At 38.3% G+C, this 26,918-nt stretch overlaps 1 protein-coding gene across 4 annotated transcripts in view; it reads right to left on the bottom strand.

Annotated features, from left to right (window-relative positions):
- The window catches only part of LOC145984235 (uncharacterized), a 58,984-nt gene extending 38,733 nt beyond the window's left edge, over nucleotides 1-20,251 (bottom strand). For 2 of the 4 annotated variants that reach the window (XM_083117810.1, XM_083117814.1), the window contains exons 1-3: nucleotides 20,173-20,251; nucleotides 6,487-7,492; nucleotides 4,514-4,653 (exon numbers count right to left, since the gene is read on the bottom strand). In XM_083117810.1, the coding sequence (XP_082973936.1) occupies nucleotides 4,514-4,653; nucleotides 6,487-7,183 (837 nt within the window). In that variant the 5' untranslated portion in view covers nucleotides 7,184-7,492; nucleotides 20,173-20,251. Of the gene's footprint in view, nucleotides 1-4,513; nucleotides 4,654-6,486; nucleotides 7,493-19,936; nucleotides 19,999-20,112; nucleotides 20,143-20,172 lie in introns of those variants that run through there. The other 2 variants (XM_083117812.1, XM_083117813.1) reach the window with 2 other exon arrangements.
- Between the last annotated feature and the right edge of the window lie 6,667 nt (nucleotides 20,252-26,918).

Raw genomic sequence — 26,918 nt, 5'->3', positions numbered from 1 at the left:
CTTGAAATTCGTGATTAGGAGGCCTCAATTAGTGAGTATGCAGAATATTACAAAAATTGTAATATTGTAAATTCGCTCCTTCATTAATTGTGGAAGCACCGAGCAGAAAGATTTGGTATGTAAATGTGTATATTTTATCTTCTGTTTTGCATGCTCATTAGGTGTTGTTTTTTTTAGTCGCTTTACTTGGCATAGGGACATTTTGACTACGTCTGTAGCAGTGGCGTGGCGTGGATTTTTAAAAGTGTTACCGGTTATCAGTAGGACATTTAAGGGAGACTTGGGCGCCTCCCCACCTCATGCCCCCCCCCCCCCCCAAGTCTTCCAAGTAGTTCATATAATATTAATCTGGTACGTATGAAATTCAATACTAGATTTTGGTAAAGTTATTAATCAGGAAAAAAAATGTTGACATAAGGACTAAAGTGAAATCGCAAACATTGGTTGTTGACACAATAATACGTAATTTGATACTTACAGAAACATTGAAGGCTACTTATAGAGCAGATCAATCCGACTTTGAAAATAGTTATATGATGCTGGGATCCCAGGTTCGAAACCTAGCTTGGGCATGGGCGTTTGTGATGTCTATTCATCAATTTAATCATATCATCACTCATCCCCATCTTCGCAAATTAGCCAAAAGCGGCACAAGTGAAGCAAAATCAATCAAATCAAATCAAAAAAACTTCTATGATGCTGTCATAAAGAGAAGTTTTTCATTTGAATTTGAATTTTTGGGTGCGTCATGGTCATGGTCCATGTTATCCACATCTGAATTCGACACTTTTTTTTTTACCCGAAAATAGAGTACATGGCCAAGAAAAGAGTTTCGACAACTGCACACATCCACATAACCACAGATAGTCATTATACCACGAAACACTGAAATGTCGGTCATATCCAGCAGACGACTTGGTTCTTAAATCGTTCAAAATAGGCTTTGGCCTCCCTTTCGCCACAATTTCGATTTTTTCTGCAAAATAACGAACCGAAAGATTGCTTCAAAATATCTTCTATCGCACGATTACACACACTGTCCAGATAGGATGAACCCGCCACTTCGGAACTCGGTGCAAGATTCATTAATTAATTGACAATGCCCGAAAACAACATAAGACGAAAGACACCAGTCACAAAACTCCCACTGCACAGTCCCTCCCACAAACCGTTGTTTACTTTTGTAACACGTGAAGCAAACTCCTTGCCCCCTCCCCTCTCAGCATCGACCCTTCCCCAATATTTCCTTCGGAACCTGCAAGAAGTCCAGTTCTACTAATGTTGCCATCTTAGTTCTTTTGAAACCAGATTTGCCCAAATCGCGAAACTTTTCGTTTCAAATAAGATGTACGTAGAGTAGATGTAGTCTTCATCTGTTTCCTAACTACTCCCACTCCCATGTTTCGCTAAATCCACTGAAATCTCATTTCTGACACCACTACATTTCGTATATTTTACGTCCTTTGCTACCTTTAAGGCTTTCGCTTTATAGGATAATCGTGACGATGAGGATGAATGGTGAATTATTGAAATAAAATTATTATTTCTTTGTGTATGTAATTATTATTTTTTATAATTACGTAAGTAAAATAATAACAACGACCAATGAAATAACCATTTCTTGCTGAGGATTCGAACCTGCGACACCTGACACTTCAGAGCGTGCTAAGATAACAATCGGGAAATTATGCTTGTAAGTATTGTTTTCACACAAAACAGTTCTACCACCTCAGAAACATTGCTTCAATCCGAAATTATTGCATTCCTGCGACAACGTATGTCAATCTCAATCAGTATTATCAACAATTATCACAAATTCCTGTAACCGAAATAATATTATATGTGTGAAATATAGAATTTTAGGTTGACATTTTTAGAAGGACAGCTCACCTCTTGACCATACCCATCCCTCTCCTCTCCTTCTCGCCCATGATGTCGAAGAAGGTCAAAGAGGACTTTCATAATCGCTGATATTTAGTGTAAATACAAAATATCACTTGGTAGTTTGCTTTTGCCACAGTGTGATTTGATTTTTTTAAATTTTGATTTGGCGATTTAAGTCCACTTCATGAACAGTAATGCTAATCGGGACAGTTTAAAGTTGGATCCGAACCACTTGTGCCTCCACCAGGTATCGAACCCAGAATCCCTTGATTATAAGGTGGCGACGCTACCACTGCGCCATCGTTCCCCAGTGAGACTGGACACCTTCAGAATAAGATAGACCCGATTAGGCGACTTAGCTCTTTTCTGTCAATTGGATATGGCAACACTGGTATGTTTCCGGTAAGTATCACCGGCAACTGCGGCGGCTAAACAGTCATGCCATTAACCTGCCTCCTCCTCCCGCCGAAACAGTCTTTGCTGCGACGGAAAGTCTTCCTTGGGTGGGCTCAGGGCCCTTTCCTCATGTTGCCTGTGGAGGGTACCGGATCAGTCCTCCTCTTCGCTTTTGCCGGTGTCAGAAAAAATGTCAGTCTGCAATGTTTACTTTACGACAATATTACCAGTTTATGTACGTAATAATATTTTAAGACGGGTTCTTCAATTCTTTACATTTTGGTGTTACCTGCGGTAACAGTGGCTACATACACGCCACGCCTCTGGTCTGTAGGGACATTGCCGAAAAAAGGTTGGCAACACTGTCGGCTACCAGACGTAGTGAATGCACGCTTTTGTTCACTTCTGTTTGCGTTTATCAGTACGCGTGTTATTTATACTGTGTTATTGAGTTTGTGTGCTATTCAGTGCTAGTGCTTTATTGCATGTTAATTGTTATTCATTCATGAGTTATGCCACTAAACAAATATAGTCTTGAACAAAGAGTTCTTATGTATGATAATTACATGAAAACAAACTCTTGCAGAAAAGTGGTCAGGCCATTACGAGAGACAGGATCATTTGAACCTAAGAAACGTGTTGTATTGCTGTTGAAGGAGGTCATTTTCAACACCTCTGATAACACAGGATATTAGTGAACATCATTACTTTTAAATATCTTTTTACACTTCCGGTTTGCTTTATGTGCCGGGATGCTGTCTTCACTTTCTGTCAACTGAGGATAAAGTAGCGACGTCTAATCTAAGATTAGATGTCAGAAATAAGGTGCCAGAAATATTTGTATTTGGGAGGACTACTTTTCCAGCATCCTTGCGACAAGGTACGTGCTTATTTCAATTGTAATTGTAACTGTAATTGTGAAAAGTGAAAACATTACAAAACAATTGGTTTCTGTTACGGACTTCCTGTAACGCAATTTGCCGATACCTATTGCACGACGGGACCACCAAGCGGCCAACGCTCTCGCAGTAAAATACTTAAATAACCTCCCCGTATATATATCACACATATATGGATAAAAGGATGGAGGGCCACAAGGGCTAAATATAAAGGAAAAAGGAAACACTTGCCAGACAGTGGAAAAAAATCAAATTTTTGCAGCCGCAAGCTGCATCATAGGTGGTAGAAGAAAAGACAGTCCATTATGGTACACATACAAGGTGCATTCAATAAATAACTGGAAAAGTAGTATAAGAAATCTAAAATACGACTGTTGGGCTGAGAAGTTCAAACAGGGCATAACCAGTGTTGAAGATTCTCCACGTCTCTGTCACTGCAGTTACGGAAAGCAATATTGCTCAAGTGGGAGACTTGATATGGGAGAACCAGTGTATTACTGTCAGTGAAATTGCTTCCCAGATGGAAGCATAATGTAAACAGTACCACCTACTTCAACCTTTTGTGTGAAAAAGTGACACCAGCCATTCTGCAGAGATGATGTGGTTTGGTGTCCACTGGTGTGCTTTTGCTCCATGACAATGCGAGACCACACACTGCCAGTGTCACATTGTCTACCATCGAGGACCTAAAGTGAGAATGCTTACCTCATCCTCCATATTTGCCGGATCTCCCACCTTCCGACTTCCACACCTTTGGCCCACTGAAAGATGGACTAAGTGGATCGAGGTTCCAGAATGACGACAAGTCCAGTCAGTGGTGCATGAGTGTCATGCGCGTGTCCAAAAGAATTTCTTCCCTATGGAATCAGTGCCATTATCAAGCACTGGTGTAGGTGCATTAAAACCTAGTACTGCAGTTCTTTTGGTGCTTGTAATAAATATCTGTTACAACATATTTCTGGTTATATATTGAATGAGCCTTGTACATATAAAAATTACAAACAAATTTTATATCAGTGGAGGCAAGTCATAAAATCTAGACTTCCAATCTTTATTTAAGATTCAAAACAAACAACAAAAAAAAACCTGAAACCACAAAAACGTTTTTAAAGAAAATAATGGGAATTTTTTCACTCTCATTCAAAGATTGTAAAGAAGGAAACAAGAAAAAGATTTTGTAAAACATCTTGTGTGGTTTTGAATGTGAAGAGCTAAAGGTTGGAAGGGAGAGGTAGAAAGAGAGAGAGAGTGTGCATGCAGACATGAGGAATATACCAATGTAACTGACTTTGCAAACACCAAATATCAACATGCTTTGCAAAGTTACTACTTACCCTATCAGCCAGTGAACGAGAATAGTCACCCATCCGCACATCGCTCAGAAGCATAAGTCGCAAGCGATTACGCATATGACTCTCCGCAAGTGCTGATAAATAGGACAGGAGCGACACAATGCCAAAACCAACAATAGTCCCTGCAAAAATAAATAAATAAATAAATGTACACAAACACACACATATTTTATATATATACATGTGTATATGCAGCGTGTCCCAAAATGATTATCTGGGTTTCATAGTCATTTCATTTTCATTATATGTGAGGTACAAGGACAAAACTTATGTGGGAGTAAAGAACAACTCAAGAAAAATACCTAGTGTACATTGTAATAATTGAATGTGAACACCTTTCGTAACAGGGCACACATCCATCTGGTAGCCCAATTCTTCCCAAACATGGGTAAGCATACAGATTGAACAGTTGCAACAATCCTGTTCGAAACTTATTAAACCATTGACAAATGTTAATATCGGATGGAGGATCACTTCCAAATAGCTGTCAAAATGCTCACTTAACTGAAACAGCAGAAACACAACTTGCAAATTCAATGACACAAAAGGACATCTGCACAGGAGTTGGCATCTTGTAATTCAACTATACCACTGTGATTGATGGGAAAGTTAGGATATTTTTATGTACAGTAAAACCTCGTTAATCCAGACTAATGGGGGGGGATAAATTGACTGGTTTAACGAAAGTCCGGATTAACTGAAATAACCTAAAAGAACAGTAGGAAGTTCATTAAAACTCCGTTTATAGCAACAAAACACATTTATTATGGTGTATTTAAAGGGTATAGGACTAAATACACTATACAGTACAGTAGGGATATGCTGAAGCCGATTACAGATGTATGAAAATCGGCAGAAATTGACATATCGGCATCGGCAAAAATCCGATATTTAAACCGGTACAGATTATATTAGAGTTTTACCTTCTAATAAGTTTTATATTTTAGCTTTGTAAGATTTATTGACAATTAGGTTATGATTCATCATTATTGTAGAGTTTTGTAATAAAATTATTGCGAACTCTCATTCAGAAGATCAACCTAACTCAAAATCGGAAATAAAACAGTACATTGCTGAACCAGGATCTGCGGTTGTATTGGAAATTCAAAAAAGTATTCAAACCTGAAGCAAGTGCTAAGAAAATACTTGGGCATACTTGCTGCATCAGTATTCAGTGATTGAGTGTTCAGTGTTGCTGAACAGATTTGTGATAAGAGAAGAAGTAGGTTACTTCCTGAAGTGCTTCAAAAACTCTTGTTTCTTCCAACATTAAGAACAGGAATTCATTTTGCATTTCAAAGGACTGCTTGTGTACTAATGTTAAATCTCTTGAGAATCCATGTTCTTAAAAGGTTCGCATAACCACCAGTTGTAGATGCAAATGTACATTTGCATCTCTTGATATTTTTTATGTATGTACATATAATATGCAATAGAAATGTACATAGCAAATTTATTTTTGTCATGCTTTAAATAACATCCCATTTCTGTTTAATAATCTTATGTATCGGAATCGGTTAAATATCGGCATCGGTATCGGTTCCAAAAATTATCGGTGAGTACATCGGCATCGGTAAATTTTCAGCTTCGTCACATCCCTGCAGTACAGTACAAAGTTTGCGGGAAACAGAATTCCATCACATATCTTCTAGCCACATTTAAAACCTTGTTGTTGTTTTTTTCCTGTCGGGATTTAGCAAATCTGGCTTATCGGGTTCCGGGTTAACGAAGTTTTACCGTATTTGTATTTTTCAAGAACACAGTGAAAGCTGCAACAGACAATCAACCAAACATACCACAGTGATCGACAATTTGAATGTGGTTAACTTGTTGGTCAGGCTTGCTATAAGATATGCATAGTTAAATTTAGCAAGCACATCAATAATTTAATACTAAACACAAGAACAAAATAAAATGATCAAATTTTGTAAAATATGAACACTTTTAAAACATACCTACTAGTGTTAGCCACCTTTGTCTCATTTTCTTCAGATATTTTCTTCGAATGGTCACTTCCTGTGTGGGCCATGTTTTTGTAATCTTTGCAAGCACAAAGCCAAAAAATATCACAATGGGCCTGTAGAGGTAAAAAATAAATGAACTCTGCTGAACTGAAGCTGCCACTAGTCTCTTGTTATGATGTATCAGTTTAGATGCTTGTTTCACTACGAAGACACCAAACATACAAATTATTTGGCCATAACTGTAACAGGAAGAATTGAAATGATGCAACAGATGTTTGTCTTTAATGATTCGAGCTGGTATCCATTGGCGCACTGCAGTTTTTAACATAGGCACTTCATTCAATAGATCAATCAACTTACTGATCCTCTGGTCATGATAACTATAACGAGAGGACTTGAAATGAGGAAACAGCTGTTTGTCTTTACTGATTCGAGGTGGTATCCATTGGCGCACTGCAGTTTTCAACATAGGCACTTCTTTCACTACAAGATCATTGAACTTAGAGATCCATTGACCATGATAACTATAAGGAGAAGACCTGAAATGAGGCCATGACTGTTTGTCTGTGTTAGACTGTGCCTGATTGCAATTAGGCATCACTCTTGGCACATTAGAATGGGCTTTTATTGAAAAATACTCATGAGCCCATTTTCTCACTTGTATACCATAAGAACGTACACGAAACATTCTGGGCTTTAAAAGTTCACCTTTAAAAGTTCAAGCACACCAGCAATGCAAGGAAGTGCATTTTGTCATGCTTGAAGTAAAGTACAAATGCAAGTAGCAATTTGAGTGCAGTAAGTAACATTTTGCGTGTAAAGAAAATAGCTATTAAATGCAACCACACAGGCCTCTCACGTCGCTGAGTCACTGATTGTACAGATGTCACTGTGGGAAGATTAGAGCTACTCTGATAGGCCACGGTCCTAATGAGTGAGATTCCTTTTGTAAATCCCGAAATGAAAGATCCACTCAGCCACATCGTTACATCTCAACCTAGAAAGTAAAGAAAACTGTCTTTAGCATTAATACGTTATTGCTGAAGGCAAACATTACATTTTTCCTGAAAAAATACTAAAGGATACAACACTCCTGCAGTCAACTTGATGGCCAAGTGCATTAAGTGGATGACTTTTGATCTTGCCATCAGGCCCGTAGCTAGAGGGGGGGCAAAGGCCCCCCTGAGTGTCTGCTCTGCCCCCCCCCCTGTGAAAAATACAGAAGACAATCCTTCCTGGAATTCTCACTACTCTTTACAATTATATCCTGTATTACTCTAGCAACATAACAAAGACATTTATTGATTTTGTGATTTATGAAGGTGTGGGGGATTCCGTGTAATGTATCAGTATCGGGGGAAAAAATTATCTTCCAGATTCAGATTTTGGGAAATGATCTCGCAATTTTAAGTATCTACAACAGTTGTGACATTTTGAATGTGAATGTGTTTGGATGCTTTTCTTGGATGTGTTGCTATCAAGTTTGAACTGCATAATTTTTTATTTCCCCTGTCTACCTTTTAGTAATAGTGATTCATGTGATAGAGAGACAGAAGCGGATATTTTTTTTTTTTACTTAACTTTGCTTTTCTACCACATCTAGCTAATTGTGACAATGAGTGATGACGGGAAATTGATGAAGACACACACTCAAACAGTGCTACAACCACAGGGGGGGGAGCAGGGGCATTGCACCCCCAAACCAGGGGGGGGGGGGGGCAAACAATGAAGTAAAGAAACATGACTAGCAGAATCTAAGGATAGCAGGACAAATGGACACTCAAGATGAAATTAGTTTTAAAGTGTGTCTTGCATTTTTCATCCAGACAGTTAAAGGGCACTTGCAGGAGGCACAGAGGGGCAATTGCCCCTTCGATATCAAATTTTAAACAAATAAAAGTACATTTCGTAAAATTTTCTTGCTCACTTTGCTCACAAAAGTGGTGCGTGCACATTTGAGAGACAATTTGGCGGATGAATTGATCATGTAATGTATTAAAATAATATATATATATATATATATTAAAGAAACTTTGAATATGTACACAATTTAGTGTCAACATGTTGCACATGTATTTTCTTATTTTACGTTGCTCCATGTTGCATATGTATAAAATATATGTTGCACATGAAAGTTATACATGTCATATGTACAAAAAGAATAATGTTCGTCATGCATATTCTGTCTTTCAAAAATACAGTTTGTGTGCTTGTTTTCCATTATTAGCTAATATGAAATTGAACGTGTTGGAAAAATTATTTCAAATCATTTGTTTAACCCTAGAACACTACCGTACGTAAAATTTACGTATGCTTCACGCTCAATTCCCTCCCCTACCTCCCACATCCCACCCACCTACCCCTCCACCTATGGTATTCCTCGGGCATTCTGTCAGGCACGTGGCAGCACTGTGGTAAGGAGGGCGGAAGCAGTGAACGTCTTTAGTTTGTGCATTATGTGGGACTCTGTACGTCAATAATACGTAGCGATAGTAACAGAAGAAAAATCTTGCACGTAATTTTGATGTGCATGTAGTAATAATGCCATTTGTATTCACGTAAGATTTGCGTGAATTTTTCTATAATATCTCATTTTTCTATAATATGATCAACATCGCAGCGATCAATGGATACATTAATCACACTCACAACTTCTACAACAATCAGGGCAACTCAAAAAAGAGACCATTCTCACAACTTCAGTTCATGCTTCACCTCCATGAGAACTTGACCAAAATCTGGCAGGAGCAAAGGCTAATAAATCCAGGACTGTCACAGGAATTAAGAAAGTCAATTTTGAAGGTACTGGGGAAGGAAGAGACAAGTACAGTAGCAGCCACGTCACAAGGGAACAGAAAGTATTGCAGTTTCTGCAACTACAAGAAAAGGAGGATGACAACTACGTACTGCTCCTGTGGGAAGCCAATTTGTGGAACACTACCGTACGTAAAATTTACGTATGCTTTGCGCTCAAATCACTCCCCTACCTCCCACCTCGCACCCACTCACCCCTCTGCCTAGCAGTGCCTCAAGTTGTCTGTCGGACATAAGGCAGCACTGTGATAAGGAGGGTGCAAGCGCTGATCGTCTTGATTTCGTTTGTTATGTTGTGCACTGTACGTCAATTTTACGTATCTGTGTAAAACCAGAAATATCTTCCACGTAATTTTGACATTTGTAAATTCGATTTGGATACTTAGATTTTGAAAACAAAAGTTTAGAAGCATGCACTATTTTCTTGCAAGACTTTAAAATTACATTTGTTCCTTATTTACAGCGTTGTGAATATTACTATTGTTTGATTTTCATTGTTCGAACTTTTCGCCTTCATTCTTAATGTACGAACAGGCTTGTCAAGCAAGACCGTCTCTTAAAATATTCTATGTTTAATAAAACCATGCTTATACATTTTAAAATGAAGAATAAAATTCCAATATAAGGAAAAATAAACAAAATAATGTTCACAATTAATAGAAATTTGTTTTCATGATGTAGAGGTTGTTTTAAAAATAGATTTCTTCATGTACGTAAAATTTACGTAGCGGTAGTTATACTGTAATATTGGAACACGGTAGTGTTCTAGGGTTAAACACAAATGCTTTAGCACAGACTTCTACCCTCTTTTGCATGATTTACGACGATAATAACATCGTTTAATGCTACTATTATTACTACCACCACTATATTACTATTATTGGCATGTTTGTCCTGGTACTTGACCCCTTCTCCAGATAAAAAATTGTGGTTTCGCCTCTGCTCACAAAGAACACTCATGCCCAGGCTCGAACCTGGAAGCCCTGGCTTTGTAGTGTGTTATATAACCATCCCACCATGGAGGTCAGCTAGTGAAAGATGTAGGACAGCTTACTGGCTCAAATTATTATCAAACACGATGAAAATGTGATAGTGTTTCACATTTATTATTTCAGCTAGAAAGCAATAAAATGTGTAGTTTGATATGGGTTAAACTAAGCATCTTGTGGAGTGTATATACCAATTTCAAATCTTATGAGCCGGCCCCTGTGGTGGAGTGGTTAGCCCATCATGCTACGATGCCAGGGGTCCCGGGTTCGAATCCCAGCCTGAGCATGGATGTTTTTATGAGTGCCCATTCATAAATTTCATCATATCACCACTCATCCTCATCTTTGCAAATTTGCCAAAAGTGGCACAAAAGGCGATGTAAAATAAAGCAAGTCAATCAATCAAATCTTATGGATCATTTCTCTATGCAAACACATCAAATATGATAAGCAACACAGGTGTGTGTTATGATATCCATTTTATAAAGGAAAAGTTAAGTTTTAACAATGACTGTTCGCATGATATCGTTTCCATAGCATGTTATATATTGCTCTAAGAATTTTAAATGGCAGTAAAAATAGATGACATTTGCAACTCCGAAGCTATCAATGGGATTGCATACATTAAGGACAAAAGATGTGCCATATTTCGATTGCTTGTAACATCAAAAGAAGAATTAAGATGAGCAAATAATGACTGAGAAAAGTTGCTTGGCTTTTGCAAATTTGCCAAAAGTGGCACAAAAGGCGATGTAAAATAAAGCAAGTCAATCAATCAAATCTTATGGATCATTTCTCTATGCAAACACATCAAATATGATAAGCAACATAGGTGTGTGTTATGATATCCATTTTATAAAGGAAAAGTTAAGTTTTAACCCTGACTGTTCGCATGATATATTTTCCATAGCATGTTATATATTGCTCTAAGAATTTTAAATGGCAGTAAAAATAGATGACATTTGCAACTCCGAAGCTATCAACGGGATTGCATACATTAAGGACAAAAGATGCCATATTTCAATTGCTTGTAACAACAAAAGAAGAATTAGATGAGCAAATAGTGACTGAGAAAAGTTGCTTGGCTTGATGTCTTGTACACAATGTGAAAGTTATCAGTGTTCATCAGGCGGCACCCTATGAAAATAGGTTCAAGAAAATGACAAAAAGAAAAAAGCTGCAGTCAAATAAATACGATTGAAAATCTCTTAAATTATATTCTATTTATTTTCTTATATTTATAATATTACATTGTGTGTGTAGCAGACATTGTCTGTGAAAGTCCCTCAGGCACAATCTAATTTTTTGACAAATGACAAAAAGAAAAAAAGCTGCAGTCAAATAAATACGATTGAAAATCTCTTAAATTATATTCTATTTATTTTCTTATAGTTATAATATTACATTGTGTCTGTAGCAGACATTGTCTGTTAAAGTCCCTCAGACACAATCTAATTTTTTGACAAACTCTTCTGCTATGAGTGGATTCTCCTAATTTTATTCATATATCTTAAGTCATTCTGTGACTGGAAGAAATCATTATCAGCATAAAAATACTCTGATATTTGGGGTTTGTATGCTTCTGCTCAAAAAGTGATGGTGATAAGTGGCCCCGAGACCTTGTGCCGCAGAAATGGGGTAAGGCGAAGGAGGCCTCTTATATCATTCGGTTTCGTACCACAGTCATTAAGGAAGGTATATTTCATAATGTAAAGAGGATACAACATTTCCCTCTATAAAACGTGATATGAAATATTAATGACGACACTAATCCAAAAAGTCATTGATCAATCAATCAATTTGGTCTCAAACACAGTATTGCAAGAACACAATATTTTGCAAAATGGTTAACATAACCAATAGGCAAAAATTGTCTGTAATGATGCTAAAGTATTTCATTTGAAGCAAATAGAATTCGTGGTGGACTACATGGGTTCTATTTGCTTCAAATGAAAGACTTTAGCTAAATGTCCTGGGTTCGATCCCAGGCCGGTTCAAATCCAGGAACTTTTCTAACGTTGGAAGGGGCCCTGGCACCCACCCAGTGTAGAATGCCATGCGTACCTGGGAGAAACCCTGGGGAGTAAAGGTGGTCAGGGGCATGATGCTGATCACATCACCCCCAACCTCAACCAGACCAAGAAAGTGTGGGGCATTACCCCCACACCCCCTATATGCCTTCATGGCATGGTGCTAAGCACAGGGGAACACTTTACCTTTACCAAGAAGGCCTACAAAAAATGTATTACAAATTTGTACACAATTCATCAAAGTGTAGATAATATGTAACCATTATTACATAATTTATTCGATTTTTCTTGCATAACACAGCACAATGGTGTTGTTGGATTCTCGTTACATTCCTTTGTGCGTAAAAATCTTGCATACTGGAAACTAGAGGGAAACATTATGAAGCACGATTTATAAAGGACTTCCTTAATCAGCTCTGCAGAGAAGCCCCAAGCTGTTGGTAAATATTAATTGTCTATTAACATTATTGACCTTTAAATATAAAGTAGATACCACCCTGATTAGTCTATTTATGTTAAACTTCATTCTTATACTCTTTGTTAGTCCGATAGGAGATTATCGAAATATTGTTATTTGATGTTGCTCAAACCTTTTTTGTTCATTGGAGTTTCAAGATATCACTCCTTTCCTGTTAGTTATCACTGTTGGAGGAGGGGGCAAGTGCCCCTCTGTACCTTGCTATATCTGCCAATGCAACACAATATATTACAAATTTGCCCCCTCTAGGATTGACTTGCCCCCCCCCCCCCACCAACCTACTAAGAATTTCTGGCTACGGGCCTGCTTGCCATCAAAATTCTCAGGTTCGATCCCAGCCTGGGCACAGGCATTCTTTGTGGGAGGGTCCTATCATCAATTTCATATCATCACTGTAATTTTGTAATTAGCCAAAAGTGGTAGATAGAGTATGTTACCAAAGAAACATACAAAATGTAATTGTGGAGTAGCTTCAATGAAGGATATCCTTTTGACTATTCCATAAAAATGGAAAATTTAATACAAAATGTTTATTTTTTCTTCCTTTGGTTTTTCAAACAATTGCTCATATTTATTCATTAATATATATTAGTGTTAGATCTTTATGAAAGAAAAAAGACGAAGCATGTGTAAGTTTTATTTTTTTGCATGGTATAACTTTCATAAGATGTTCACATTATCTCGTATTTTAGTGGCCTGTAACTTTGATTTGATTTTTGTTATGTCATGTCATTTTTGGCTAATCGTTACCATGAGGTCGAGATTGGTATGATGAAAGGACACTCACAAAGAACATCCATGCCCAGACTGGGATTCAAATCCAGGACTGTTGAAGTCGTAGTGCACTGTGCTAACTACTCCACTATGGAGGTTGACCTGTAACTTTGCTATCTAGAGCTACGTGAAAAAATACTTCAGAACCCACTGTATGTATGAAAACATTATTCTCGCATCTAAAATTTATGGGTAAAAAAACATCTGCAGTCTACTTTGTGATCTGTAATTATGTCAAAATTACTTCTGTCTGTGAATTAAAATGCACATGTATGTAATATGAAAGGAAAACTGATTTTAAATCTGCAAACCGTGACTAACGCAGCAGTAGTTGATTTCATTGGCATTTGATGGCAAATTGTCACTAGCTGGAGCAGTACAATCTTTCTACAAGAAAAACTTAGCAGGGATGGGACAAATTAAATGGTACTCTATCGGTATCAGCCGATATAATCATACTGGTAACATTGCCGAAACTTTTACCGATCTGATACATCTATAAATATTTAGTGCAAAATGTGCAAAATTCTGCCATTTTGTTATAATTTTAATGGCTAATCTCCATTCCCTACCTTTAAAAAAGTAAATGTCTAAATATGCAACTTCTTTTTCACTGCAGTCAGATGGAATCAAACATTTATTAAGGAAGTCAATGAATTATTCAGGTTCTTTAAGAACCATTTGGAATTTTAGATGGGTATTGTCCGATATTTTACATTGGCCCATCCCTAAAATCTTGTAAGTATTTAGCAAGCATTATTGTAGTACTTGCATAAGTCATGTAGCTGCACATATGATGTAGAATCATGTCAAGAAACATGAAGAGATGATTAGCAACCAGATATTGACAGTTTAATCCATGGCTAAATTTACATTCTAAAGAGCCATGCAAAATGCTACATTTCCTGCAAAATTATTCTATTTTTGTCCTGTATGTTTATATACAGTGGTACATCGCATAATGAATGTCCCACATAACTAACACATGCACAGGCTGGAAAATGTACCTCATAACAATCCCAGTTCCACATTACAAATTGAACACTAATATCGTCACACATGATTAATCTCTCAGCAGGCGGGTTGCTGCTCCAATTCATATGAAAACAATTGCTGTAAATGCAGTACAGGAAACACCTATCAGTGCATTGAAGCCCAAAATAACAATCAACAGGAGACTGCATGCACTGCAGTGTACCTAATATCTATAACTTATAAATTTGAACATTCCTATAATTTCCAACATTAGTGGTGTTTTTCATTTTCCATGCAATTTTCTTAAGATGCTTCACAATTTTGGCCCAGGATATGGAACTGATTAATATTATTACTGTAGTAAACTATGGAAAACAGCAGTCTGCATAACCAACGACTTGCAAAATGAATGCCATATTGGTATGGATTGAATTTGTCATGCAAGGCACCACTGTACTTAGCAGACATTTGCTAAGTATGTGCTAATTATGCCATTCTTTAAGCAAGTTCCATAAATTTCTCAGAAAGAAACTAAATAATTTGCGAGAGTATAAACTTATCCTTTGCAGAATTAAATTCAATTTTCAGTATGTATTTCAGTTTTCTTGAGTGAAAATGTCACTCCTGTTTCAAATTGCTTACCTAAGTACACTGGGCAGATTTGTCTTAATACTGCTACAGTTCCTTCTACACTTCTATCTTGTTCTATACATTTAACAACTTTTTGAATAAATAAAATATTGTTTAGCAATCCAAACTTTCTTATGCTTGTAAATCTTTCAGTACATCAATTTTTTAAATGTTCAATGATGTACAATTCCATCTCTGGATTGGAATACATGGAAGACATGAACCTGTCAGTATTAAATCATGGGAAGCAGTCCTTTGTTAAAATCTTGGACTAACCAACAATTGCAGGAGTTGTAGCACTCATTACTAGATGTGCATTTTTAGTATTAAAGAAATACTATGCATAGAAAAAAGAAGGAACTTCAGAATATATCTCAACTTAAATATTTACAAATAGGCTATGTAGTCGGTAACAGCTTACTATCCTTCGGACACCTATAACTTCTTAGTTTCATTAATTTTTGACATTCGTACTTACCTATCTGCTTCGCGGAACATTCTGTGAATGGTTTTTGGGGCTATCCATCCCAGAATCGGTGGGAAATTTAAACTAAAAAATTATTTTTGTTTGAAATTTCGGAGTCCAAATTTCCCACCGATTCTGGGCTCCGCCCCTGGGGTAATTGACCTACCGCCCCTAACCACTAACGTGGCCCCCAGCTTTCTCTATAGACTCCCTGTTAAAGGCATGTTAGATTTTGGTCGGAGTCCCCTGCCCCAAAACTTTTAAATTTGAAGTAATCAGTTTCCAGGATATGGAAAACTTACCTGAATTTCACACAAACACCTTCCCGATGTTAGGCAATACTACAGGAACTTATTACAGTAAGTAGTTTCTTCTGTAGAAATGAATAAATCTGTCCGAAGGATAGTAAACTAGTGCCCAGATGAGTGTACCACAGCGGAATAAGTTGATACAAACAGTGATGTTCACAACAGAAACCGACATCTAGTAAGGTGTGTGGTCTCCTTGAACTGCTAACACTGCTGCATGTCCGTTTGGTATGGAATCATTAAGATTAAAGATAAGTTCTTGGGGGCCCTTCGCCACTCTTTTAGGACAGCAATTTCCAGCTGTTGAAGAGTCAGTAGGTCCTGGCCTTCTGATATGCATCTTCCCAGACATACTTTATTGGATTAAGATCTGCAGAACACGTACGTCAAAACAACCTGTCAATGCCCTCATCCTGAAGCATGTCATTCACCATCCACCCTTGGTGGAGGTAGGCATTATCATCCATAAAAATGAACGGTTCACCAATTTCTGCAGCCAGAGGCAGAACATGAGGCCTCAGAATCTCGTGATGATACTGCTGGGCTGTCAAGATACCATTCCAGATGACATGGAGGTCAGTATGTTTGCCATTGGTGATTCCTTTCCACACCATAATCCCACCACCACCATACATACTTCACACACATTAACTGGGAAATGATGGGTTCCACATTCCCTCCTTGATACCTTGCATGGTGTGGCCATTAGAAGCTCACATTTCTGGTCAGTCGCAGTTTTGCCTATTCTGATGAGCCATTAACAGTACATACCGGTCGTCGCCCATCGACGGCCTTGTGCTGGCCTCCACCACACATTTCCCATCTCCTGTAACCATGTACACAGGCAAGAAATGACACTTCGAGATATGTCAAGGGCTTCTGCTACCTGCCTTTGCATCTGTCCTGTCACCATCCTTCCAGTGGCTCTACATGCGATAGATTCTTATAAATCATGCTCTACAGGCATTGTTCATATTGAATACTCCACTACACAAGCCCACACACTCTCTCTCACAGTCAGAATCACACTACTGGGGTGTCCGTGTAGCTGGTACATTTCACCTCTTATCATTTTTTGAGTCCTGCCTCGTGACATCACTCCTGAAGCTGCTGCTGCCACACTCACGTGGATTGTTACAGAAAGGGTCATTGAGTCCAAATAAATCATAGTTGCACAGTTTTTCTGGTTGTGCATGCAATTTCTGACTTAATCCCCTAAGTGTTTGACCATTGTATTTCTCAAGAGACAAAAATACAATGAAATCTAATACAATAGATAACAATATCGTAACAGCCCTGGTTCTCATTGTATAACTCTCACTAATCATTAAACTCATGCATTTTCACACATCATTTGATTTCAATTAATGTACATAAACACACAATGAACAGTCACACTCATTACTTTCTGTAAGCTTCATGGAGAATGATTTCTCCCTTCCATACACTCCAATTAAAAATCTGTTAAGGGCATGTCATCAGCAGTTTTGTCAAAATATTTGAAGATTTAGGAGAAATATGGAACAGATATCAACTGTATTAAGCTTGAAGAAACTGCTGTTACTGCACTCCCTCAAGAATTATGTTGACTTTTTTCAATCGACAGATATCAATGTTTTACATAATGGAACATTGGTTTCAGCACATGATTTTGATTGATTTAGGTTATTTTACTTCGTGTTTTGTGCCTCTTGGCTAATTTGCGAAGATGGCGATGAGTGATGAAACTGATGAATGGACATTCACAAACAACCAAGCCCGACCGGGATTCAAACCCGGGACCCTTGGCGTCGCAGCGCGATGTACTAACCACTCGGCCACAGGGTCGGGCTTTTTAGCACATGAAAAATGCAAATATTGGAGATGTTTGATCCCAAAGTATGGCTCGGGCAAGTAAAAAAAAAAAAACTGCCATCTTGGAATCTTTCACCACTTTTGACTAGTAAAAACTGTTCATATGCACACCAAAATAGCATAAGAACATGGAAATTGCTATCAGCTCAAAACCTAATGATATAAAACTATAGCTGCTGTTGTGGAATGTCATGTTGGGTACTATATTAACTTATGTAAAGCCTTCGTGCAGTCCTGCTTCATGTTAAGGTAACAGATCAACTTTGCTACACAACACCACATTTCCATGAACTAAAAACAACTGAAAATGTTCTTAAGCAATGTAACCTTCATAAACCATGCAAAATAGTTCACTTTACAGAGGGTCAAGGTTACCGAAACTGTCTGGTAGTGGTGTGTGAATAATAGATTCACATCCTACATGGGTTGGGCAGGTCAGGTTTGGTACAAACATACCTAATACCTAAATGTAAATAAGTTAGGCAGATCAAGTTTGCAACTTTCAACTGCACTCTCTCCCAAAGCTTTAAACTTACTTCTACAATCATTTCAAACATTCCAAAAGACTTCATAATGCTCCAACAAAACTTATGAAAATCATTACACAATCAGAACCATTACCAAAAACTCATTCTGCATATTGAAGTCAAATCTAGGCATGTATCCAAACTGTATAATGTACAATAGTTACAACAACCAAGCTGATAAGTCCTATATTACTCATATAATGATCTAAGGGATAAAAAAAAAAAGATTAGTATCCAGCCATTGGAAGTTGGGTTTGTGCTCTTGGCAGTGTCGTCAATACGTATGATGTAGATGGGGCACAAATATAATGTAAAAGATACAAATCAGCGATTGGAAGTTGTAACTGCAGTTGAAGTAGATAATAAACCAAGTATTTTCACACAATTAGTACACACAAACACAAGATGTGACCTTGTAAAACATTTTCCCTGCAAGCACAAAAATTCAGACTCTCCATTTGTGATCACAGCTGCTTAACAAATACATGGTACTACTTTACTATACCGGAGACACCTATCAATGATTTATTTCGCAATTTTGTCATTGCTAACGTACCATTCTGCATTGCGGAACATTTCATTAGGTGAAATAATGAATTTCTAACGAAAATAATGCATATTTCTTATATTAACGAGTACTTACTGTTGTTCCTTATTTCCAACAAACCATCCACGGGTAGCCCCAAAAACCATTGACGTTAGCCCAAAAATTCACGATAACCCCACGAACCATCACGGGGACGAGGTATGAGTACTAGGTTAGGTTAGGCCTATTAGGTTAGGTTCCATTAGCACTCCTTTCGTTCAATTTAGCATATACGGACAATACAAGAGCGTATCGTGCTCTCCTGCAGAAAGCAAATGGCGGCAGCAGCAATAGCGCGTCGGAAATAGATTTTCGTAGAAAACCATATGCATTCCCATTAAAATGGATCAAAAGTACATTCCCGAACACCAACAACGCTACAGAAAATGATTTGCTTAAGTACTTTCTCCTGTAAATTTGAAGAAATCCGTCTCCGGTATAGTAAAGTGTTACTAAATACATTAAAGTGAACGCTAATCTAGGCCTTATGTAAGACTGCAGAATATGGGCTGCTTAGGAGGAACGCGGTTCATAATTTTTTGGTAACGTTCTGTAGTTAATAATCGGGAAAAGTAAGTTTTAAGGTGTGGAAAAAATTTTTCCTTTAAAAAAAAAACAGAAAAACGTGTCCAGGTTGGGTGGTATTGAAATCGTAGCAATGAAGAAAAAGGCATATTCCTGCACAAATCTAGTGAAAGCAAAAAATGCCTATGTTGTTAGTTAGCTAGGTTTAGTTCACTTAGCGTAAGTAATAATTAGTCATTGTATTTATGCTAATGAAACCTAACCTAACCTTGTAGGCATTCCTCGAAGAAATAATGAAAGAAACTGTGTGTAAACAATACGGACACGAACGAATGGAGAAATGCATTGCTTTTAGTAGCAGGAAAAACATTTTTCATTGTATTAATGCTATTGGAACCCAACGTATACTACCGTTACTACAAAGGTAACTGATGATAGTAATTAAAAAAATAATCTTATACCAAAAAAGTCGATGATAAACTTACATGAATATTCAGAGGTGACAACTACATTTGATAATATGTAGCAGACGAAATTTAAAGAGACAGGAAGATCGAAAAATTCGTTGTCTCAATTGCATTACCAACTTCACGAACTTACAATTACGCATGAAAGGAACTGTAAGTAGCGTTTTGTGGTAATACATTATTATATTACAAACCTTAATAAATAATCAAACCTTATTTGAAAACCACAACTTATCACTACAATAAATTCATACCTCCTTCGCCATCCTTCACCAGTGACTCGTTTCAGTGTTGCCTGAGACATGCGCACAGAATCCACTGGAGCTGGTTATGAAAATAAACACATATTCCACAATGCACTTGGGGTGTGCGGGATTCCGAAATACGAGACCGGGATCGGGAAAAAAAAATTCCCGTCCCGATCCCTACTTCGGAAAATGACTTCCCGACTTTTCGGGATTGCGAGCACTCGGGAAATACCGATTGGTCATTTTAAAAAGTTGTTAATGGGGCTGTTCATTGCCAAAATTTTGAGCGAGTTGACAATATAGAGAAAGTCTCCAATTTTGTTAATTTTCGGTATACTAACTAATTTTGGCCTCCTAATCACGAATCTGTTGTAAGAAACCGGGGGTCACGTCTGGAAATTTGAAAAAAAGCTAATTTATATATATATATATATATATATATATATATATATATATATATATATATATATATATATATATATATATATAAGTGTATATGTAACGAAAATGTAATATCCTGTCATTGTTTCCAACTACGCCTTTGTTTTACAAGAAAATGATTTATGACGTTCAATTGTATTACGAACCCTATTTTTTCGATGAATTTAGGGGTGAAATGAGTTCTAATGGAACCTAACATAACAGGCCTTACCTAACCTCGTGTGAATGGTTCGTGGGGCTACCCGTGGATGTTTTTAGGGGCTAACGTCAATGGTTTGTAAGGCTACCCGTGGATGTTTTTTGTGGTTAACGTCAATGGTTTGTGGGGCTACCCGTGCATGGTTTTTGGGGCTAACGTCAATGGTTTGTGGGGCTACCCGGGGATGTTTTTTGAGGCTACCGAACAATATTTCATCTAAATGTACAATGGACATTTCCACTTTGACATGAAAAACATTTTAAATCCATTCATTTTACAGATAATGACACAAACATGAGATGTGCAAAATATCTCGGCGATATTTGTTTTGGTTTTCGAGAAACACGCCTTCAAACACCGCTGAAATTCACCTCCTACGTCACAGATTTCAAAACGTTCTCTCCACAGACACGAGGTCCTCTGACGTCATCACTTCGTGCAGGCAGAGCTTCTGCTCGTCTCGTCAACTTAGCATGAGCCGCGGAAGCAACAACAAAGTCACTTGTAAAGCCCCTATCGCACGGAACTGGATTTCTAGTAGGAATGCCCTAGTTGGTGCAGAACTAAAGCCCCTATCACACGGAACTGGATTTCTAGTTGGAATGCCCTAGTTGGCGATGAACTGACTTTCTGGGTAGTAATCATGGCCGCCTGGCTGACTGCTTGACTGGTTTTGTGGAATAGGACATGTTCTAATTACTACTAACTTCTTCGACTAGATTCTGTGGAACAGCCAATCAGAGCAAAGTTTGGCCATGCGAAGATAATCTGTGAGTTTGTAAAGTAGCCTTATTTTGTCTGTGGCTTTTGAGTGCATACAACACGAAAGGCATGTCTACAATTGAAAAAGCTAAAATATTCTTCCATACGTGTATAGTAAACATTGTAATGTATGTATTTTATCAGCGCCGTTCTTCTCTACCTAAAACCATTTAATGCGATGCGATATTTTTCTCGGTTGGATAGTTATCGTATTTTAAAAGTGTGAAGTGATACGTTGTTTACATCTCGCGCGGCCGCCATTATGGGAACGAAAGACTATCGACAAGTACGGTATAACAAGTTCCGTGTGAGGCGAAAACTAGCAAATGGGTAGCCAGTCCAGCGTCAACTAGAGCATTCCAACTAGAAATCCAGTTCCGTGTGATAGGGGCTTAACTTTCTACGTAGCAATAATGGCCGCCTGGCTGACTGCTTGACTGGTTTGGAGGAATAGGACATGTTTTAAATGCTACTTGCTTTCCTCGACTGGATTCTGTGGAACAGCCAATCAGAGCAAAGTTTCACCATGTGAAGATAATCTGTCAGTGTCCAAAGGAGCGCTTTTGTCTGTGGTTTCCGAGTGTTGTTCCAGCAATGTATAACGTATACAGCATGAAAGGCGCGTTGAGTTACACCATCTATGCTGACTGCACGGAGTTTACATTTAAAACATCTAAAATATTCTTCCATACGTGTACAGTAAACGTTGTTTCCTCGTATGGGAACAAAAGTCTATCGATAAGTACGCTGATAAGTATCGTGTGAGGCGAAAACTAGCAAATTGGTAGCCAGTCCAGCGCCAACTAGAGCATACCTACTGGAAATCCAGTTCCGTGTGATGCGGGCTTTACTGTGTTAAACAAGTATCTTGCAACTTCCAGTGCAAAAATCTGTGCTCCATTTCTTGGAGATGAATTATGCCCTAGCAGCATTTACTATAATTCAGCCACTCGGTAGAGGGTTTTCCCATTAGTGTGACAAAGCAAACCTTGTAACAGTCAATGGCTGAACACGTGAACAGCCTTGTTCATTGTGAATACATAGGTTGGTTCTGACTGGCAAGAACTTAATGTTACAGGCATGCCTTTTCTGGAATTACAATTATTTTCGTCATAATATTTTTTTCGCAAATTTTAAGATAATACTTTTAGAACACTGGTTTACACGCAAATTTCTGCAATATAAGTGGTGATACGGTATAAAAAGGTACGGTGAGTTTTTAAATTTCCTGCAGTAAATGACAGTTTTCTTCAGTTAAATATATATTGCAAATTTTTGTATTTAGCCTACTTTTACGTCGCTTTTCCGTTCACTTTGTTTAACCGCAACGATGAGAACGCATGTTTAATTTATTATGTATCATCTCTAACATCACATTTCTTCCCACTTTTGGCTAATCGCTACAATGAAGATGAATGACTACAAGCAGTATTCGAAGTCGGGGTGCAGGAGTACACCCCCCCTCCCCACACACACACACTACCACCAACTGCACAATCTAAGTATCACCCAACCTGCCACGATACGAGACGAACTTTTTCTTCTGTCCCATCATTGTCTCATCTCCTTTTATGAGACGAGACGGAAAATGTCTCGTCTCATGAGCAACACTAACATTAACAATAGAAGCGTCCCCCTAGCTGTCCCCAAAGTCTCGAGCAAACATCCTCCCATGTAACAATTTCCAGTTCAATGAAATGTCACTCACAAGGAGACAGTCATGCCCAGGTCGAGAGTCAAACCTGGAACATGTGACTTCCTCAGATAAATCATGAATTTTGTGTATAATAATTACAACGCCAGTTCATTCCTGGTAATTCTGAATCTGCAGTTTGGTTTGCATATATAAGCAGGATAATATTCAGTTTTCGAGTGTTGGACCGTCGAAACGAGGAGTCAAAAAATAAAATATTAAGAAAGGTTGTTTTTTTTTGTATTTAGAATGATAAGTCTTTGCATACGTTCTTAATTCTATATTTTTCGAGACTTGAGACGAGAATTTCCCTCCCAAACCGAGACGAATGTTTATAAACTGAGATGAGACTGTCAATGAGACATTTACAAATAAACACGAGACAGACATTTACAACTCTCAACGAGAACGAGACCAAGGCTGCCATGTCTCGTCTCGATAGGATCCTTGGTGGTGAAGTTGTGAACCAACCAATTAATGCGTTCGGGGTAACGAGATGAGGCGGTATTTTTCGCAGTACAAAATTCAAAATATATCGTACCATTTCAGTATGGGATATTGTTATACACATGGGCGTATACTCTATGTGATCAGAAGTATCCGGACACCCACCTGAATATAAAGTGCAAGTTTGGGCAACCCTCCATCGGGAACACTGGCAGTCAATACAGTGTTGGCCCACCCTTAGTCTTGATGACAGCGTTCACTCTCAATCAGGTGCCGAAAGGTTTCCTGAGGAATGGCAGCCCATTCCTCGCAGAGCTCCAAAATGAGAAGATGTATTGATGTGGATCGGTGTGGTCTAGTACGAAGTCGGCATTCCAAAACATCCCACAGATGTTCTATGGGTTTCAAATCAGGACTCCGCGCAGGCCAGTCCATTAGCGGGATGTTGTTGTCGTCAAACCACTCCCCCACAAGCCCTGCAGTACGGACGGGTGCTCCGTCGCGTTGAAAGACACAATGGTCATCCCCGAACTGGTCTTCGACGGTAGGTAGCATGAAAGCTGTTAAAATGTCAACGTAAGCTTGTGCCGTGACATTGCCATGTAAAGGAACAAGGGGGCTTTCTCCCCCTCCAGGAGAAACATGACCACACTGTATCCCCAACACCTCCGAATTTCACTGTCAGCACTATACAGGCTGGTAGATGTCGTTCACCAGGCATTCGCCACATCCACACTATACCATCGGATCGCCACATTGTGTACTGTGATTCATCACTCCACACAACGGTTTTCCACTGTTCTATGGTCCAGTTTCGACGCTCCTTGCACCACACGAGGCGGCGTTTGGCATTTGTCTGTGTGATGTTTGACTTATGGGCAGCTGCTCGGCCATGGAAACCAAGTTGCTGCACCTTGCGCCAAACAGTAATGGTGCTCTAAGTAGATCCTGATCCAGTTCGGAATTCCTGTGTGATGGTGGCGATGGATGATTGACGATAATGCTGTACGACCCTCTTCAACACTCGATGATCTCTGGAGGTCAACATGGGAGGTTGGCCTGCACGCGTTTGGGTTTTACACATCCCTTCACTATAACATTGGAAATAGTGGACAGAGGGATGTTTAGGAGGGTGGAATTCTCACATACAGACTTCCTACACAAGTGGCACCCAACCAACTGACCACGTTGAAAGTCTGCGAGTTCCTCAGACCATCCCATACTGCTGTCTCACACTGTCTGCAGACTACTGAGTTCGCTGACTATATGTTCCACGCGGAAGATTGCAGTACTGTGTCGCCCTCTATGATAAACACACTTTTCGCGGTGTGTCCGGATACTTTTGATCACATAGAGTATATAGCTTACGTGTGGGGGGGGGGGGGATGGATCAACTTTTGGTATGATTAGGGTTGCTTTATTTCGTAAGTGAAAATCCAGGACACTGCTGGCCCGAAGCTTGTTGGGGAGCAGAGGGTGCTGGACCCGACAAAGTTGTGTGTATGTATAGTATTGATACTTTTTTGTTCATCTTGTGTCACTGCGTTTTTAAAAACCAAAAATCTTTAAGATGACTCGGGGGGGGGGGAATTACTGATTTTACAGTCTCAATGCAGTTTCTTATCGCAGAAATTCCGAAACTATCAGGAAAATGTAGACATTGGTCTGCAGTCCCATTTGATGTGTGGAATTACTAAATTTCCTTCTAATCCGTATTCCGTCCTATTCGTCTCTAATTTAAGAGAATTAAATAAGTCCGAAGAAATTTTTATGAACAAACTGATAGAACAGGTAACTCTGGTAATTTTACTGAACCAAAAAAAGAGGGGAATGGACCCGTTGTATCCCCCTTAAATACTCCCATGGTTATATTGTACATATTATTTTATTGTAATAATTATGCATAAACTAAGTATAGATATGTACTGTGCAACTAATGTAATCTTCTCAGTGTATTTTCTCTTATCTGCATAAAAATATTTGATCATAATTTGCGCAACAGAAATGGAACAAAAACTGAAATTGCTTTACGGAAAATAAAGATAAATAGGCTTTATAAATAAAGTGAAGAATGTGAAAATTCTTATTTTGCACTACATAGGTTACGGTAAATTTTGATAAATATAAGTTTAAAAAATATTTTTGAATGTCTGGTCAGCAACCAATTTTATAAGCAATATTTTTCGCATGGCCTGAGAACACACACGCAGCTGAACCCTTTCATTTATCTTGCACGTGAGCAGCACGGATATTTCATAGAAGAATGATCATTACAAAGCATAGCTTTCCTTTCTCCTATCGCTCCTTCTTCCATTATTTAAATCGGTACAGATTTGTAAAACTGCTGCACGTGTTCGCTCACCCTGGGCTACCCATCCGGAACTGGACGCTCGAAGCAGACGACAAACGAGCTCTCCCTAAGTAGTGACGTAGAAACATGGCGGCTCGCTCTCGTTTCTGCCTTAAACTTAAACTGGACGCAGAGAAACGCGAGAACTTGCATAGGTTATTTTTCCAGGGTGTAGTTTTTAAAATTGTTGTAAAAAAAATGAGTGGAAATGTCCATTTACAGACGTGACCCCAGGTTTTTTACAACAGATTTGTGATTAGGAGACCAAAATTAGTTAGTATACCGAAAATTAAAAATATTACAGACTTTCTCTATATTGTCAATTCTTACCCAAACTTTTCCGGTGGCGGCGCCACCCCTGTTGTGTCCCTAAAGAATTTCGTTCGTCATTTGGTTGCCCTAAGCTTTACATTGGAGCGCGATTGGGTGGCTATTCAAACGTTATTTTTAATGATGGTAAGAATTTCTCGTGTAAATTGATAATAAAAATGGGTTTAGCAAAATTTTAAGATTACGTAGCCAGTCATAAGTTTCCGAAAATTACATTCTCCTGAACCTAAGAATTAATATATTAAAGCGCAACGGGGGCTAAATATAGTGTGTTTATGCACAAAGAGCAGAGCACTAAACCTGACGTCATTTAGGTCTTCCCCAGCTGCCATGCGTTGATAATACAAAATTTAAATTTTTACACTACACTTTGTTTTTTCTTCTGGTTGAGGGTATGTGTAATTCAACGGCAGGAGTAGGAGTCGGAGAAACTCCCAAAATTGTAAAGAATGTATTAATTGCGTATGCGCATGAAATTTATTAATATAAATATATTTATATTTATTAATATACATATCCGATAACAAAAT

Source organism: Lepisma saccharinum, chromosome 2, assembly GCF_977018435.1.
Source record: "Lepisma saccharinum chromosome 2, izLepSacc3.1, whole genome shotgun sequence".
In the NCBI taxonomy this organism is placed as follows: Eukaryota; Metazoa; Arthropoda; class Insecta; order Zygentoma; family Lepismatidae; genus Lepisma; species Lepisma saccharinum.
The sequence above is the reverse complement of the archived record's forward strand: the minus strand, read 5'-3'. Positions and strand labels throughout refer to the sequence as shown.